Below are 18498 nucleotides of genomic sequence, written 5' to 3'. Positions count from 1 at the left end.
ATGGTCATGATATCATTTAGCTGACCTCTTAAACACTGTTGCTCCTTGGGGAGCTCCGCCCTTCACAGATATCCAGAGATGTTATTAGCTGATTTACAACTCACACCTGGAACATTAAAAGCCAGCACCTACCCTTTCCTGTTCGACTCTGTAGTCTAGTGGAGCAAACCAACAGTAGGATGCAGTCTAGGTAGTAAACAGACAAAAGCCGTAGCATATCTACTGTATGTCAGATGTGTGTGTTTGGTTGGTCAGGAGGCAGAGTGAAGACGTGGAAGAGGAGATGGTTCATCCTGACTGACAACTGCCTCTACTACTTTGAGTACACCACTGTAAGTCTCTACTACTTTGAGTACACCACTGTAAGTCTCTACTACTTTGAGTTCACCACTGTAAGTCTCTACTACTTTGAGTTCACCACTGTAAGTCTCTGCTACTTTGAGTTCACCACTGTAAGTCTCTACTACTTTGAGTTCACCACTGTAAGTCTCTACTACTTTGAGTTCACCACTGTAAGTCTCTACTACTTTGAGTACACCACTGTAAGTCTCTACTACTTTGAGTTCACCACTGTAAGTCTCTACTACTTTGAGTTCACCACTGTAAGTCTCTGCTACTTTGAGTTCACCACTGTAAGTCTCTACTACTTTGAGTTCACCACTGTAAGTCTCTACTACTTTGAGTTCACCACTGTAAGTCTCTACTACTTTGAGTTCACCACTGTAAGTCTCTGCTACTTTGAGTACACCACTGTAAGTCTCTGCTACTTTGAGTTCACCACTGTAAGTCTCTGCTACTTTGAGTTCACCACTGTAAGTCTCTACTACTTTGAGTTCACCACTGTAAGTCTCTACTACTTTGAGTTCACCACTGTAAGTCTCTGCTACTTTGAGTTCACCACTGTAAGTCTCTGCTACTTTGAGTTCACCACTGTAAGTCTCTACTACTTTGAGTTCACCACTGTAAGTCTCTACTACTTTGAGTTCACCACTGTAAGTCTCTACTACTTTGAGTTCACCACTGTAAGTCTCTGCTACTTTGAGTACACCACTGTAAGTCTCTACTACTTTGAGTACACCACTGTAAGTCTCTACTACTTTGAGTTCACCACTGTAAGTCTCTGCTACTTTGAGTACACCACTGTAAGTCTCTACTACTTTGAGTTCACCACTGTAAGTCTCTACTACTTTGAGTTCACCACTGTAAGTCTCTACTACTTTGAGTTCACCACTGTAAGTCTCTACTACTTTGAGTTCACCACTGTAAGTCTCTGCTACTTTGAGTTCACCACTGTAAGTCTCTACTACTTTGAGTTCACCACTGTAAGTCTCTACTACTTTGAGTTCACCACTGTAAGTCTCTGCTACTTTGAGTTCACCACTGTAAGTCTCTACTACTTTGAGTTCACCACTGTAAGTCTCTACTACTTTGAGTTCACCACTGTAAGTCTCTGCTACTTTGAGTACACCACTGTAAGTCTCTGCTACTTTGAGTTCACCACTGTAAGTCTCTGCTACTTTGAGTACACCACTGTAAGTCTCTGCTACTTTGAGTTCACCACTGTAAGTCTCTGCTACTTTGAGTACACCACTGTAAGTCTCTACTACTTTGAGTTCACCACTGTAAGTCTCTACTACTTTGAGTTCACCACTGTAAGTCTCTGCTACTTTGAGTTCACCACTGTAAGTCTCTACTACTTTGAGTTCACCACTGTAAGTCTCTACTACTTTGAGTTCACCACTGTAAGTCTCTGCTACTTTGAGTACACCACTGTAAGTCTCTACTACTTTGAGTTCACCACTGTAAGTCTCTGCTACTTTGAGTTCACCACTGTAAGTCTCTACTACTTTGAGTTCACCACTGTAAGTCTCTACTACTTTGAGTTCACCACTGTAAGTCTCTGCTATTTTGAGTTCACCACTGTAAGTCTCTGCTATTTTGAGTACACCACTGTAAGTCTCTGCTACTTTGAGTACACCACTGTAAGTCTCTGCTACTTTGAGTACATCACTGTAAGTCTCTGCTACTTTGAGTACACCACTGTAAGTCTCTACTACTTTGAGTTCACCACTGTAAGTCTCTGCTACTTTGAGTTCACCACTGTAAGTCTCTACTACTTTGAGTTCACCACTGTAAGTCTCTACTACTTTGAGTTCACCACTGTAAGTCTCTGCTATTTTGAGTTCACCACTGTAAGTCTCTGCTATTTTGAGTACACCACTGTAAGTCTCTGCTACTTTGAGTACACCACTGTAAGTCTCTGCTACTTTGAGTACACCACTGTAAGTCTCTGCTACTTTGAGTACACCACTGTAAGTCTCTGCTACTTTGAGTACACCACTGTAAGTCTCTACTACTTTGAGTACACCACTGTAAGTCTCTGCTACTTTGAGTACACCACTGTAAGTCTCTACTACTTTGAGTACACCACTGTAAGTCTCTGCTACTTTGAGTACACCACTGTAAGTCTCTACTACTTTGAGTACACCACTGTAAGTCTCTACTACTTTGAGTACACCACTGTAAGTCTCTACTACTTTGAGTACACCACTGTAAGTCTCTACTACTTTGAGTACACCACTCTAAGTCTCTGCTACTTTGAGTACACCACTGTAAGTCTCTACTAATTTGAGTACACCACTGTAAGTCTCTGCTACTTTGAGTACACCACTGTAAGTCTCTGCTACTTTGAGTACACCACTGTAAGTCTCTACTACTTTGAGTTCACCACTGTAAGTCTCTGCTACTTTGAGTTCACCACTGTAAGTCTCTACTACTTTGAGTTCACCACTGTAAGTCTCTACTACTTTGAGTTCACCACTGTAAGTCTCTGCTATTTTGAGTTCACCACTGTAAGTCTCTGCTATTTTGAGTACACCACTGTAAGTCTCTGCTACTTTGAGTACACCACTGTAAGTCTCTGCTACTTTGAGTACACCACTGTAAGTCTCTGCTACTTTGAGTACACCACTGTAAGTCTCTGCTACTTTGAGTACACCACTGTAAGTCTCTACTACTTTGAGTACACCACTGTAAGTCTCTACTACTTTGAGTACACCACTGTAAGTCTCTACTACTTTGAGTACACCACTGTAAGTACTATTCTGAGTACACCACTGTAAGTCTCTACTACTTTGAGTACACCATCGTAAGTACTATTTTGAGTACACCACTGTAAGTCTCTACTACTTTGAGTACACCATTGTAAGTACTATTTTGAGTACACCACTGTAAGTCTCTGCTACTTTGAGTACACCACTGTAAGTCTCTACTACTTTGAGTACACCACTGTAAGTCTCTGCTACTTTGAGTACACCACTGTAAGTCTCTACTACTTTGAGTTCACCACTGTAAGTCTCTACTACTTTGAGTTCACCACTGTAAGTCTCTGCTACTTTGAGTACACCACTGTAAGTCTCTACTACTTTGAGTTCACCACTGTAAGTCTCTGCTACTTTGAGTTCACCACTGTAAGTCTCTACTACTTTGAGTTCACCACTGTAAGTCTCTACTACTTTGAGTTCACCACTGTAAGTCTCTGCTATTTTGAGTTCACCACTGTAAGTCTCTGCTATTTTGAGTACACCACTGTAAGTCTCTGCTACTTTGAGTACACCACTGTAAGTCTCTGCTACTTTGAGTACATCACTGTAAGTCTCTGCTACTTTGAGTACACCACTGTAAGTCTCTACTACTTTGAGTTCACCACTGTAAGTCTCTGCTACTTTGAGTTCACCACTGTAAGTCTCTACTACTTTGAGTTCACCACTGTAAGTCTCTACTACTTTGAGTTCACCACTGTAAGTCTCTGCTATTTTGAGTTCACCACTGTAAGTCTCTGCTATTTTGAGTACACCACTGTAAGTCTCTGCTACTTTGAGTACACCACTGTAAGTCTCTGCTACTTTGAGTACACCACTGTAAGTCTCTGCTACTTTGAGTACACCACTGTAAGTCTCTGCTACTTTGAGTACACCACTGTAAGTCTCTACTACTTTGAGTACACCACTGTAAGTCTCTGCTACTTTGAGTACACCACTGTAAGTCTCTACTACTTTGAGTACACCACTGTAAGTCTCTGCTACTTTGAGTACACCACTGTAAGTCTCTACTACTTTGAGTACACCACTGTAAGTCTCTACTACTTTGAGTACACCACTGTAAGTCTCTACTACTTTGAGTACACCACTGTAAGTCTCTACTACTTTGAGTACACCACTCTAAGTCTCTGCTACTTTGAGTACACCACTGTAAGTCTCTACTAATTTGAGTACACCACTGTAAGTCTCTGCTACTTTGAGTACACCACTGTAAGTCTCTGCTACTTTGAGTACACCACTGTAAGTCTCTACTACTTTGAGTTCACCACTGTAAGTCTCTGCTACTTTGAGTTCACCACTGTAAGTCTCTACTACTTTGAGTTCACCACTGTAAGTCTCTACTACTTTGAGTTCACCACTGTAAGTCTCTGCTATTTTGAGTTCACCACTGTAAGTCTCTGCTATTTTGAGTACACCACTGTAAGTCTCTGCTACTTTGAGTACACCACTGTAAGTCTCTGCTACTTTGAGTACACCACTGTAAGTCTCTGCTACTTTGAGTACACCACTGTAAGTCTCTGCTACTTTGAGTACACCACTGTAAGTCTCTACTACTTTGAGTACACCACTGTAAGTCTCTACTACTTTGAGTACACCACTGTAAGTCTCTACTACTTTGAGTACACCACTGTAAGTACTATTCTGAGTACACCACTGTAAGTCTCTACTACTTTGAGTACACCATCGTAAGTACTATTTTGAGTACACCACTGTAAGTCTCTACTACTTTGAGTACACCATTGTAAGTACTATTTTGAGTACACCACTGTAAGTCTCTGCTACTTTGAGTACACCACTGTAAGTCTCTACTACTTTGAGTACACCACTGTAAGTCTCTGCTACTTTGAGTACACCACTGTAAGTCTCTACTACTTTGAGTACACCACTGTAAGTCTCTGCTACTTTGAGTACACCACTGTAAGTCTCTACTACTTTGAGTACACCACTGTAAGTCTCTACTACTTTGAGTACACCACTGTAAGTCTCTACTACTTTGAGTACACCACTGTAAGTCTCTACTACTTTGAGTACACCACTCTAAGTCTCTGCTACTTTGAGTACACCACTGTAAGTCTCTACTAATTTGAGTACACCACTGTAAGTCTCTGCTACTTTGAGTACACCACTGTAAGTCTCTGCTACTTTGAGTACACCACTGTAAGTCTCTACTACTTTGAGTTCACCACTGTAAGTCTCTGCTACTTTGAGTTCACCACTGTAAGTCTCTACTACTTTGAGTTCACCACTGTAAGTCTCTACTACTTTGAGTTCACCACTGTAAGTCTCTGCTATTTTGAGTTCACCACTGTAAGTCTCTGCTATTTTGAGTACACCACTGTAAGTCTCTGCTACTTTGAGTACACCACTGTAAGTCTCTGCTACTTTGAGTACACCACTGTAAGTCTCTGCTACTTTGAGTACACCACTGTAAGTCTCTGCTACTTTGAGTACACCACTGTAAGTCTCTACTACTTTGAGTACACCACTGTAAGTCTCTACTACTTTGAGTACACCACTGTAAGTCTCTACTACTTTGAGTACACCACTGTAAGTACTATTCTGAGTACACCACTGTAAGTCTCTACTACTTTGAGTACACCATCGTAAGTACTATTTTGAGTACACCACTGTAAGTCTCTACTACTTTGAGTACACCATTGTAAGTACTATTTTGAGTACACCACTGTAAGTCTCTCCTACCTGTCTACTCCTCTATGTCCATCCTTCTCTCCATCTCACTGACCCCTTTCAATACCTCTCCATTCCTCCTATATGTTCATCTACATCTCTCATCACCTTCTCCTTCCTTCCTTTCTAACTTCCCTATTGATTTTCATCCCTCCATCTCTTCCCCGCCCAATGAAAACATTCCCTCTGCATCGGTTATATCCCTCCATCTCTTCCCTGCCCAATGAAAACATTCCCTCTGCATCGGTTATATCCCTCCATCTCTTCCCCGCCCAATGAAAACATTCCCTCTGCATCGGTTATATCCCTCCACACCCCTCCTTCCTTGGTCCCTCCCTCCATCCTCTACTGCAACTCCCTCCATCCATCCCTCCCTCTCTAAACACCTTCCTCTAACCTCACCTCTCTCTACAGGACAGGGAGCCCAGAGACATCATCCCTCCCTCTCTAAACACCTTCCTCTAACCTCACCTCTCTCTACAGGACAAGGAGCCCAGAGACATCATCCATCCCTCTCTAAACACCTTCCTCTAACCTCACCTCTCTCTACAGGACAAGGAGCCCAGAGACATCATCCCTCCCTCTCTAAACACCTTCCTCTAACCTCACCTCTCTCTACAGGAAGGAGCCCAGAGACATCATCCCTCCCTCTCTAAACACCTTCCTCTAACCTCACCTCTCTCTACAGGACAGGGAGCCCAGAGACATCATCCCTCCCTCTCTAAACACCTTCCTCTAACCTCACCTCTCTCTACAGGACAGGGAGCCCAGAGACATCATCCCTCCCTCTCTAAACACCTTCCTCTAACCTCACCTCTCTCTACAGGACAAGGAGCCCAGAGGCATCATCCCTCCCTCTCTAAACACCTTCCTCTAACCTCACCTCTCTCTACAGGACAAGGAGCCTAGAGGCATCATCCCTCCCTCTCTAAACACCTTCCTCTAACCTCACCTCTCTCTACAGGACAAGGAGCCCAGAGACATCATCCCTCCCTCTCTAAACACCTTCCTCTAACCTCCCCTCTCTCTACAGGACAGGGAGCCCAGAGACATCATCCCTCCCTCTCTAAACACCTTCCTCTAACCTCACCTCTCTCTACAGGACAGGGAGCCCAGAGACATCATCCCTCCCTCTCTAAACACCTTCCTCTAACCTCACCTCTCTCTACAGGACAAGGAGCCCAGAGACATCATCCCTCCCTCTCTAAACACCTTCCTCTAACCTCACCTCTCTCTACAGGACAAGGAGCCTAGAGGCATCATCCCTCCCTCTCTAAACACCTTCCTCTAACCTCACCTCTCTACAGGACAGGGAGCCCAGAGACATCATCCCTCCTCTCTAAACACCTTCCTCTAACCTCCCTCTCTCTACAGGACAGGGAGCCCAGAGACATCATCCCTCCCTCTCTAAACACCTTCCTCTAACATCACCTCTCTCTACAGGACAGGGAGCCCAGAGACATCATCCCTCCCTCTCTAAACTCCTTCCTCTAACCTCACCTCTCTCTACAGGACAAGGAGCCTAGAGACATCATCCCTCCCTCTCTAAATACCTTCCTCTAACCTCCCCTCTCTCTACAGGACAGGGAGCCCAGAGGCATCATCCCTCCCTCTCTAAACACCTTTCTCTAACCTCACCTCTCTCTACAGGACAGGGAGCCCAGAGGCATCATCCCTCCCTCTCTAAACTCCTTCCTCTAACCTCACCTCTCTCTACAGGAAGGAGCCCAGAGACATCATCCCTCCCTCTCTAAACACCTTCCTCTAACCTCCCCTCTCTCTACAGGACAGGGAGCCCAGAGACATCATCCATCCCTCTCTAAACACCTTCCTCTAACCTCACCTCTCTCTACAGGACAGGGAGCCCAGAGGCATCATCCCTCCCTCTCTAAACACCTTCCTCTAACCTCACCTCTCTCTACAGGACAGGGAGCCCAGAGACATCATCCCTCCCTCTCTAAACACCTTCCTCTAACCTCCCCTCTCTCTACAGGACAGGGAGCCCAGAGACATCATCCATCCCTCTCTAAACACCTTCCTCTAACCTCCCCTCTCTCTACAGGACAGGGAGCCCAGAGACATCATCCCTCCCTCTCTAAACACCTTCCTCTAACCTCACCTCTCTCTACAGGACAAGGCGCCCAGAGACATCATCCCTCCCTCTCTAAACACCTTCCTCTAACCTCACCTCTCTCTACAGGACAAGGAGCCTAGAGGCATCATCCCTCCCTCTCTAAACTCCTCTCTCTAACCTCACCTCTCTCTACAGGACAAGGAGCCCAGAGACATCATCCCTCCCTCTCTAAACACCTTCCTCTAACCTCACCTCTCTCTACAGGACAAGGAGCCCAGAGGCATCATCCCTCCCTCTCTAAACTCCTCTCTCTAACCTCACCTCTCTCTACAGGACAAGGAGCCCAGAGACATCATCCCTCCCTCTCTAAACACCTTCCTCTAACCTCACCTCTCTCTACAGGACAGGGAGCCCAGAGACATCATCCCTCCCTCTCTAAACACCTTCCTCTAACCTCACCTCTCTCTACAGCACAAGGAGCCCAGAGACATCATCCCTCCCTCTCTAAACACCTTCCTCTAACCTCACCTCTCTCTACAGGACAAGGAGCCCAGAGACATCATCCCTCCCTCTCTAAACACCTTCCTCTAACCTCACCTCTCTCTACAGGAAGGAGCCCAGAGACATCATCCCTCCCTCTCTAAACACCTTCCTCTAACCTCACCTCTCTCTACAGGACAAGGAGCCCAGAGGCATCATCCCTTTGGAGAACCTGTGTGTGAGAGAGGTGGTGTATGCACGCAAACCGGTAAGAATACAATACCCTTAGACACTCATCATTCAAATCAAATCAAATTGTATTTGTCACATACACATGGTTAGCAGATGTTAATGTGAGTGTAGCGAAATGCTTGTGCTTCTAGTTCCGACAATGCAGTAATAACCAACAAGTAATCTAGCTAACAATTCCAAAACTACTGTCTTATACACAAGTGTAAGGGGATAAAGAATATGTACATAAGGATATATGAATGAGTGATGGTACAGAGCGGCATAGGCAAGATACAGTAGATGGTATCGAGTACAGTATATACATATGAGATGAGTATGTAAACAAAGTGTCAGGACCCGGTTTCGAACCTGGGTCTCCGGAGTGAGAAACAGTCACTTAACCAACTGAGCCACGAATAGTCAGCAGAACCCAGAAGATGAGGCAGACACAGCAGTACTTAAGACGGTGTATTTAATAAAGAAAAAATCCTAAAATACAAAAAATGGCAAATCCAAAAGGTGGTAGGAAAAACACAAAAAGACCTCAAAAGAAACTCACCAAAAATAAACAAAAACAAAAAACAGAATACCACAAGAACTTCACCCGGAATCGACAAGAGCACACAGAACACTAGGGCAGGGTGCTAACATACAAACACAGAGCACAGAACTGAGGGAAACAAAGGGTTTAAATACAATCAGGGGAAACGAGACACAGGTGCAAATAATAATGGGGATCAAGGGAAAAACATAGGGACAAAAAGCACAATGGGGACATCTACTGACCAAAACCCGGAACAACCCTGGCCAAATCCTGACAGAATCCCCCTAGGAACGGCTCCTGACGTTCCTACCAGCTCTCTCAGGGTGGAGGACCCTGAACTGACGAATGAGGTCAGGGTCCAGGATGTCTTTGGCAGGAACCCAGGAGCGCTCCTCAGGACCGTAGCCTTCCCAGTCCACCAGATACTGCCAGGACCGCTGCACCCGGCGGGAATCCAGTATCCGGTGGACGGTATAAGCCGGCTGGCCTCCAATGACACGAGGCGGAGGGGGAGGTCTGTCTGCCGGGACAAGGGGAGAAAAACAACAGGTTTTAACAATGACACATGAAATGTGGGATTAATCTTAAGGGATCTGGGTAAGTGTAGGCGATAAGAAACTGGGTTAACTCTCCTGGCAACCTTGAAGGGACCGATGTATTTTTGGGACAGCTTGCGAGACTCCACCCGTAGAGGTAAGTCTCTTGTGGAAAGCCAGACTCTCTGGCCGGGCGCAGGGTAGGCCCGGGACGGCGACGTCTGTTGGCTTGTTGTTGATACCTCTGTGAGGAACGCATCAGATTAAGACGGGTCTTCCTCCACATAAGCCGACAGCGTCTGACGAACCTCAAGGCTGAAGGCACTCTGACTTCTGCCTCCTGGTCCGGGAACAATGGAGGAGCATAGCCAAACTGACACTCGTGCGGGGACATACCAGTGGAGGAGGAGCGCAAGGTGTTGTGCGCGTATTCGGCCCAAACAATAAAGGATGACCATGTGGACGGGTTGTCACGAGTCATACATCGGAGGGTGGTTTCCAGCTCTTGATTCATCCTCTCTGTTTGGCCGTTGGACTCCGGATGGTACCCTGAAGATAGACTGGCAGAAGCCCCCATGAGTTGGCAGAAGGCCTTCCAAAACCTTGAGGCGAACTGGGGACCTCTGTCAGAAACCACATCTTGAGGAATGCCGAAGACTCGGAACACATGATTAATTACCAACTCAGCCGTTTCCTTGGCAGAAGGTAACTTAGTCAGAGGGACGAACCTGGCCGCCTTTGAAAACCTGTCGATTATGACTAGGATAGTAGTATTGCCATGGGATGGAGGAAGTCCAGTAATAAAGTCCAATGAGATATGGGACCAGGGTCTGTGGGGAACAGGTAAAGGGTGAAGGAGTCCTTGAGGGCGGAGGTGAGAAGATTTGCCCTGGCAGCACACGGGGCAGGCATTGACGAAAGTGGCAACGTCTTCTCTTATGGTAGGCCACCAAAACTTACGCTGGATGAACTCCAAGGTGCGACCTACGCCCGGATGACAGGTGAGGCGAGAGGAGTGCCCCACAGAAGGACCTGAGTCCTCACTGCCTTGGGGACAAACAACCGATTGGCAGGGCCTCCTTTAGGGTCCGGTTCGCTAGCTTGAGCACGTCTCACGGTATCCTCAACTTGCCACGAGATCGGAGCCACAATCTTAGCAGCAGGAAGGACAGGCATGTCCGTGTCATCTCGAATGGCAGGAGCGTAGACTCGGGACAGGGCATCCGGTTTGAGATTCTTCGACCCGGGCCGATAGGTGAGGATAAACTGGAATCGATTGAAGAAAAGAGACCATCTAGCTTGTCTAGAGTTCAATCGCTTCGCCTGCTGGATATACTCCAGATTTTTGTGGTCCGTAAGCACTTGAAACGGGTGAGAAGCCCCCTCGAGCCAGTGTCTCCATTCCTTCAATGCCATCTTAACCGCTAGGAGTTCACGATCCCCCACATCGTAGTTCCTCTCAGTCGGGGTAAGCCGATGTGAGAAGAAAGCGCACGGATGAAGCTTCTTGTCTTCACCCTCTGAGACAGGACAGCTCCAACACCAACCTCTGATGCGTCTACCTCCACCACAAATGGTTCATCCGTAGTCGGTAGTATCAGGATGGGAGCAGAGAGGACGCGCTGCTTGAGTCCTTGGAAGGCCGTCTCAGCTTCTCTTCCCCACACAAACCTTGCATTGCCACCTTTGGTTAAAGCTGAGAGAGGAGCTGCCACCAAACTGAAGTTCTTGATGAACTTGCGGTAAAAGTTTGTGAAGCCCAGGAAACGCTGAACATCCTTAACGGATTTGGGGTGGGCCAATCCGCTACCGCCCCTACCTTCCTAGGGTCCATTTGGACTCGACCGGGTTCCACTACAAATCCCAGGAATTGTACTCGGGATGAATGGAATTCACATTTTTCCGGCTTAACGTACAGATGGCTGTCCAGGAGGCGTTTGAGTACTTGTCTGACATGCTTAGTGTGTTCTTGAAGGGAGCTCGAAAAGATGAGGATGTCATCCAAGTAAACGAACACAAATATGTTAAGCATATCCCTAAGCACATCGTTTATGAGCGCTTGGAACACCGCTGGGGCGTTGGTCAGGCCGAAGGGCATCACCAAGTATTCATAGTGACCAGTAGGCGTGTTGAAAGCGGTCTTCCACTCGTCACCAGGTCTGATCCGCACAAGATGGTATGCGTTCCGCAGGTCAAGCTTAGTGAAAACAACTGCTTCCTGGAGCAGCTCGAAGGCTGTGGCCATAAGGGGTAGCGGGTAACGGTTACGGACGGTTATGTCATTGAGTCCCCGGTAGTCGATGCAAGGACGTAATCCACCATCTTTCTTGGCCACAAAGAAAAACCCTGCTCCCGCCGGGGAGGTTGATGGACGCATGAGGCCTGCTTCCAGAGAGTCCTTGATGTAGGTATCCATAGCAGCTCGTTCGGGTGGAGATAGGGAAAAGATCCGACCCCTGGGGGCAAGTGCCCGGAAACAGGTCGATGGGGCAATCGTAAGATCTATGGGGTGGTAGCATGGTGGCCCTCTGTTTGCTAAACACCAGTTTGAGGTCATGGTAACACTCGGGAACTCGGGTCAGGTCGATGGATTCTAAAGACTCGGGAGTAGAACTCGGGAATTCTGGAAAATACAAGTAGCTTGGCACGTAGGACCCCACTGCTTGATAGTGCCCACAGACCAGTCGATGTGAGGGTTATGGCTGTGAAGCCAGGGGTATCCAAGGACGAGAGGGAACTCGGAACAGGAGATCAAATGAAAGTTCATCAATTCCTGGTGTTGTGAAACTGAAAGTCTCAAGGAGGTAGTGACATGAGTGACAAGTCCAGATCCCAAAGGGCTTCCATCCAATGTAGTAACCCTCATGGGGTCACTTAGAGGTTCAGAGGAACGCCATTCTCCTTCGCCCAGACACCATCCATGAAGTTACCTGCGGCTCCAGAGTCTACCAAGGCTTGAAGGTGAAGCTTGTGGTTGTCCCAGGAGAGGGTGACTGGAATGAGCAGACGGGAGTTGGACGGATGGGAGGAGGTTATGTTTCCCGTTACAGTTCCCCCGGTCTGTACGGGACAGAGCGTTTCCCTGGAGCCCGGGACACGTGGAACGGAAATGGCCCGGTTTGCCACAATATAGACAGCGTCGCTCCCTCATCCGGCGGTCTCTCTCAGCCTGGGAGATGCGTCCAATCTGCATGGGTTCCGGTGGAGCCAGCGATGATAAAGGTGGGGACTCGGAGCTGGGACTGATAGGGGCTAGAGGTCTACGGTTGAGTTCTCTCTCTCTCAGACGCTGGTCAATGCGTGAGGCCAACTTGATCAGGGACTCGAGATTGTCCGGTGGTTCCCGAGTGGCCAGTTCATCTTGGATAGTGTCGGAAAGGCCTTTCAGAAAGCACACCGTGAGCGCCTCGTTGTTCCAGCCACTCGCTGCTGCCACCGTGCGGAACTGGATGGCATAGTCCGTCACGCTGCGCCAACCTTGATGGAGAGTCAGGAGCTGTTTGGCTGAGTCAGAACCACTGCTTGGGCCTTGAAACACTCGTTTGAATTCCTCAGCAAAGGCAGAGTAGCTGGCACAGCAGGAACTATGGGCATCCCACACAGCAGTAGCCCAGGCCAGGGCTTTTTCCGACAGCAGGGTAATGATATATGCGATCTTAGACCGGTCGGTGGGAAACGACGAAGGTTGCAGCTCAAAGGAGAGAGAACATTGAGTGAGAAAGCCTTTACAAGCACTTGGATCACCTGAGAACCGTTGGGGAGGTGGAAGACGAGGTTCAGCCAGGGGGTTAACTGCCATGGGTACGTGAACCTGAGGTACTGGGACGGGAACCGTTGCCGGGGTAAGTCGATCAGATATCTGCTTTATGGAAGTCAGCATCTCCGACAGAAGATGAGAATGTCTAGCCATTAAGGCCTCTTGCTGAACCAGGGCGGCTTCGTGGCGTTGGACAGTCTCCTGGTGGTGGGACAGCGTGGCAAAAAGGTCCTGGGAACTGGCTGCCTCTGGGTTCATTTTTGGCTCTGTGTTTCTGTCATGACCCGGTTTCGAACCTGGGTCTCCGGAGTGAGAAACAGTCACTTAACCAACTGAGCCACGAATAGTCAGCAGAACCCAGAAGATGAGGCAGACACAGCAGTACTTAAGACGGTGTATTTAATAAAGAAAAAATCCTAAAATACAAAAAATGGCAAATCCAAAAGGTGGTAGGAAAAACACAAAAAGACCTCAAAAGAAACTCACCAAAAATAAACATAAACAAAAAACAGAATACCACAAGAACTTCACCCGGAATCGACAAGAGCACACAGAACACTAGGGCAGGGTGCTAACATACAAACACAGAGCACAGAACTGAGGGAAACAAAGGGTTTAAATACAATCAGGGGAAACGAGACACAGGTGCAAATAATAATGGGGATCAAGGGAAAAACATAGGGACAAAAAGCACAATGGGGACATCTACTGACCAAAACCCGGAACAACCCTGGCCAAATCCTGACACAAAGTGGCATAGTTAAAGTGGCTAGTGATACATGTATTACATAAGGATGCAGTTGATGATATAGAGTACAGTATATACGTATACATATGAGATGAATAATGTAGGGTATGTAAACATTATATTAGGTAGCATTGTTTAAAGTGGCTAGTGATATATTTTACATAATTTCCCATCAATTCCCATTATTAAAGTGGCTGGAGTTGAGTCAGTGTGTTGGCAGCAGCCACTCAATGTTAGTGGTGGCTGTTTAACAGTCTGATGGCCTTGAGATAGAAGTTGTTTTTCAGTCTCTCGGTCCCAGCTTTGATGCACCTGTACTGACCTCCCCTTCTGGGTGATAGCGGGGTGAACAGGCAGTGGCTCGGGTGGTTGTTGTCCTTGATGATCTTTATGGCCTTCCTGTGACATCGGGTGGTGTAGGTGTCCTGGAGGGCAGGTAGTTTGCCCCCGGTGATGCGTTGTGCAGACCTCACTACCCTCTGGAGAGCCTTACGGTTGTGGGCGGAGCAGTTGCCGTACCAGGCGGTGATACAGCCCGACAGGATGCTCTCGATTGTGCATCTGTAGAAGTTTGTGAGTGCTTTTGGTGACAAGCCGAATTTCTTCAGCCTCCTGAGGTTGAAGAGGCGCTGCTGCACCTTCTTCACGATGCTGTCTGTGTGAGTGGACCAATTCAGTTTGTCTGTGATGTGTACGCCGAGGAACTTAAAACTTACTACCTTCTCCACTACTGTTCCATCGATGTGGATAGGGGGGTGTTCCCTCTGCTGTTTCCCGAAGTCTACAATCATTTCCTTAGTTGTGTTGACGTTGAGTGTGAGGTTATTTTCCTGACACCACACTCCGAGGGCCCTCACCTCCTCCCTGTAGGCCGTCTCGTCGTTGTTGGTAATCAAGCCTACCACTGTTGTGTCGTCTGCAAACTTGATGATTGAGTTGGAGGCGTGCGTGGCCACGCAGTCGTGGGTGAATAGGGAGTACAGGAGAGGGCTCAGAACGCACCCTTGTGGGGCCCCAGTGTTGAGGATCAGCGGGGTGGAGATGTTGTTACCTACCCTCACCACCTGGGGGCGGCCCGTCAGGAAGTCCAGTACCCAGTTGCACAGGGCGGGGTCGAGACCCAGGGTCTCGAGCTTGATGACGAGCTTGGAGGGCACTATGGTGTTAAATGCCGAGCTGTAGTCGATGAACAGCATGTGTGTGTGTGTGTGTGTGTGTGTGTGTGCGCCATGTGCGTGAAAGAGAGAGAGTGAGAGTGGACCAGTAAGAATGCCCTACTCACCCTTACTTATCCTTCCGTGTGATTGACTTGATTGCTCCTGTCTGTTTCTCTGTGTTCCTCAGTACTGTCTGGAGCTGTATAACCCCAACAGCAGGGGTCAGAAGATCAAGGCGTGTAAGACAGAGACAGACGGCAGAGTGGTGGAGGGGAAACACCAGTCGTACATGATCTGTGCCGCTACCGCTGAGGAACGAGACACATGGATAGAGAGCATCAGGTACTACGCATGGAAGAACACACTGGTGGGAGGAGCTACAGGAGATTCCCCCCAGCCAGTGGAGGCTGGCGGGAGGAGCTATAGGAGGACGAGGTCATTGTATTGGATGGAATGGCATATATGGAACGGAGTCAAAGATGTGGTTCCCATGTGTTTTGATGTGTTTGATACCGTTCAATTTATTCCATTCCAGCCATTACAATGAGCCCATCCTCCTATAGCTCCTCCCAGTTCCACCACACACACACACACACTAACACACACACACACACACACACACACACACACACACACATACACAACATAGTGACTAGGGTCTGGCTTCAATGATGGACTCTTTTGGCAGAGAGCAACTATGTCACTGCCTACAAGAACATTTGAAAAATTCCTGGAACTCTCCCGACCAATCAGGAGGCAGACATTCCAGAACGTTGCGATTCAAAACCAAAGTTTGCAGGCAAAACCTTTGCAGTGGTTTTAGTGAAGGTAGTTCGCCACTCGTTAAAAAGAACCTCTGTGGTCTCCATCTTACCAACTATGATTTAGTATTTGGTGTAAGCGGTAGAGCAGTGACCTAGGCAGTGATGTACTGTAGTTCCTCTATGGTGCCTCGGCTGGGCTTTTAGAGGCTACACACGCAATCACAACACCATTAACAACTCACCATCCTGATATCTCACCTTACAGAGCCAGCATCACCAAGGACCCCTTCTATGACCTGGTGTCGGTGCGTAAGAAGAAGGTGATCAACCAGGCTCCCCAAGACTGAGACAGGACAGCACCCCCTGTGGATCAATCACAGTACTGCATCACAGAGGGAGATGGAACCCCTTCAGCAAATAGTACAATCAATAGACTTAGGTTCAGGTTCAGTTGAACTGACTAAGCATTGGGAACCTGGACACTTTCAACAGTGAGAATGAGGACCTTCTACCTTAAAAAGGAATTAGAAATGAACTTTTGTCATGATGAGAATTGAGGGATAATTAGTTTTGTTGCAAGAAGAGTTCCTGAGAAGACTGCTGGGGACTGATTTGGACTTTTATCTGGATTAAACGGGTGGAACTGTGTACTGTCTGGAAGAGGGACTTCTCCTTTTCAACCACCACCGTGTCAAAGGACTTCCTTCTTACCCTGTGAGATGAAATACTGTCATTGTCAACAGCTGTCAACGTGACCTGTACATACTGTTTGTTGAGGTGGTGACAGAAGCGAAGCCAAGAGAGCGGTTTCTCATGTACATACTGCAGATAGATACGACCTCAAGCATGGCTGATTCCACCTACTGTCCTTGTATGACTCTTTGACCGTGTCCCAAATGGTGCCCTATTCTCTATACAGTGCACTACTTTCCACCAGAGCCTTATGGACCCTGGTCAAAAGTGGTGCACTAAATAGGGAACAGGGTGCCATTTGAGATGCTGTTATAAGACCTCTGTGTCTGGTTTATCATACCTGTTCTATGTACTGGATGTACATCATGCTAATAGATACCACCTCGACCGTTGCTGGCTTCGCCAACTGTACTGGGGCGGCAGGTAGCCTAGTGGTTAAGAGTATTGGGCCAGTAGCCACGAGGCCGCTGGTTCGAATCCCCGAGCCTCCTCGGTGAAAAACTGTTGATGTGCCCTTGAGCAAGGTGCATGACCCATAATGCTCCTGTAAATTGCTCTGGATAAGAGTGTCTGTTAAATGACTGAAATGTATTTGTCTCTGCATGCTAATACTGTGGAGAGGATCTCTGAGTCGCCTGGTTATTGTATCTGTTCTGTGTCAATAGATGAGACTGCATTGGTTAGAGAGAGAAACCATCACATCTCACCAGGAAGTCAACACAGTATTTATAGCACAGAGGTGAATAGAGATAGCATACAAACAACTCTTCTGTCACCGTCATGCCACACAAGCACCAAAGACACACACACAACCTGGGAGTACACATACAGAACCTGGGAGTACACACACACAACCTGGGAGTACACACATACAACCTGGGAGTACACACACACAACCTGGGAGTACACATACAGAACCTGGGAGTACACACACACAACCTGGGAGTACACACACACAACCTGGGAGTACACATACAGAACCTGGGAGTACACACACACAACCTGGGAGTACACAAATACAACCTGGGAGTACACATACAGAACCTGGGAGTACACACACACAACCTGGGAGTACACATACACAACCTGGGAGTACACATACAGAACCTGGGAGTACACATACAACCTGGGAGTACACATACAGAACCTGGGAGTACATATACACAACCTGGGAGTACACACATACAACCTGGGAGTACACATACAGAACCTGGGAGTACACACACACAACCTGGGAGTACCCCCACACAACCTGGGAGTACACATACACAACCTGGGAGTACACACACACAACCTGGGAGTACATATACAGAACCTGGGAGTACACACACACAACCTGGGAGTACACATACACAACCTGGGAGTACCCCCACACAACCTGGGAGTACACATACACAACCTAGGAGTACATATACACAACCTGGGAGTACACACACACAACCTGGGAGTACACATACACAACCTGGGAGTACACATACACAACCTGGGAGTACACATACACAACCTGGGAGTACACACACACAACCTGGGAGTACACATACACAACCTGGGAGTACACATACACAACCTGGGAGTACACACACACAACCTGGGAGTACACATACACAACCTGGGAGTACCCCCACACAACCTGGGAGTACACATACACAACCTGGGAGTACATATACACAACCTGGGAGTACACACACACAACCTGGGAGTACACACACACAACCTGGGAGTACA

The 18498-nt window shown here is 47.5% G+C and overlaps 1 protein-coding gene across 1 annotated transcript in view; it reads left to right on the top strand.

Moving 5' to 3' along the window:
• LOC135535105 (cytohesin-4-like) overlaps positions 1-17396 on the top strand; it is a 24582-nt gene extending 7186 nt beyond the window's left edge. The window contains exons 9-12 of the mRNA XM_064961826.1: positions 256-332; positions 8540-8611; positions 15504-15658; positions 16346-17396. Of these exons, the coding sequence (XP_064817898.1) occupies positions 256-332; positions 8540-8611; positions 15504-15658; positions 16346-16427 (386 nt within the window). The 3' untranslated portion in view covers positions 16428-17396. The remainder of the gene's footprint in view (positions 1-255; positions 333-8539; positions 8612-15503; positions 15659-16345) is intronic.
• Positions 17397-18498: the final 1102 nt, after the last annotated feature.

This window comes from Oncorhynchus masou, unplaced genomic scaffold (assembly GCF_036934945.1).
Source record: "Oncorhynchus masou masou isolate Uvic2021 unplaced genomic scaffold, UVic_Omas_1.1 unplaced_scaffold_4446, whole genome shotgun sequence".
Taxonomy (NCBI): domain Eukaryota; kingdom Metazoa; phylum Chordata; class Actinopteri; order Salmoniformes; family Salmonidae; genus Oncorhynchus; species Oncorhynchus masou.
This window is presented reverse-complemented; position numbering and strand designations above follow the sequence as displayed.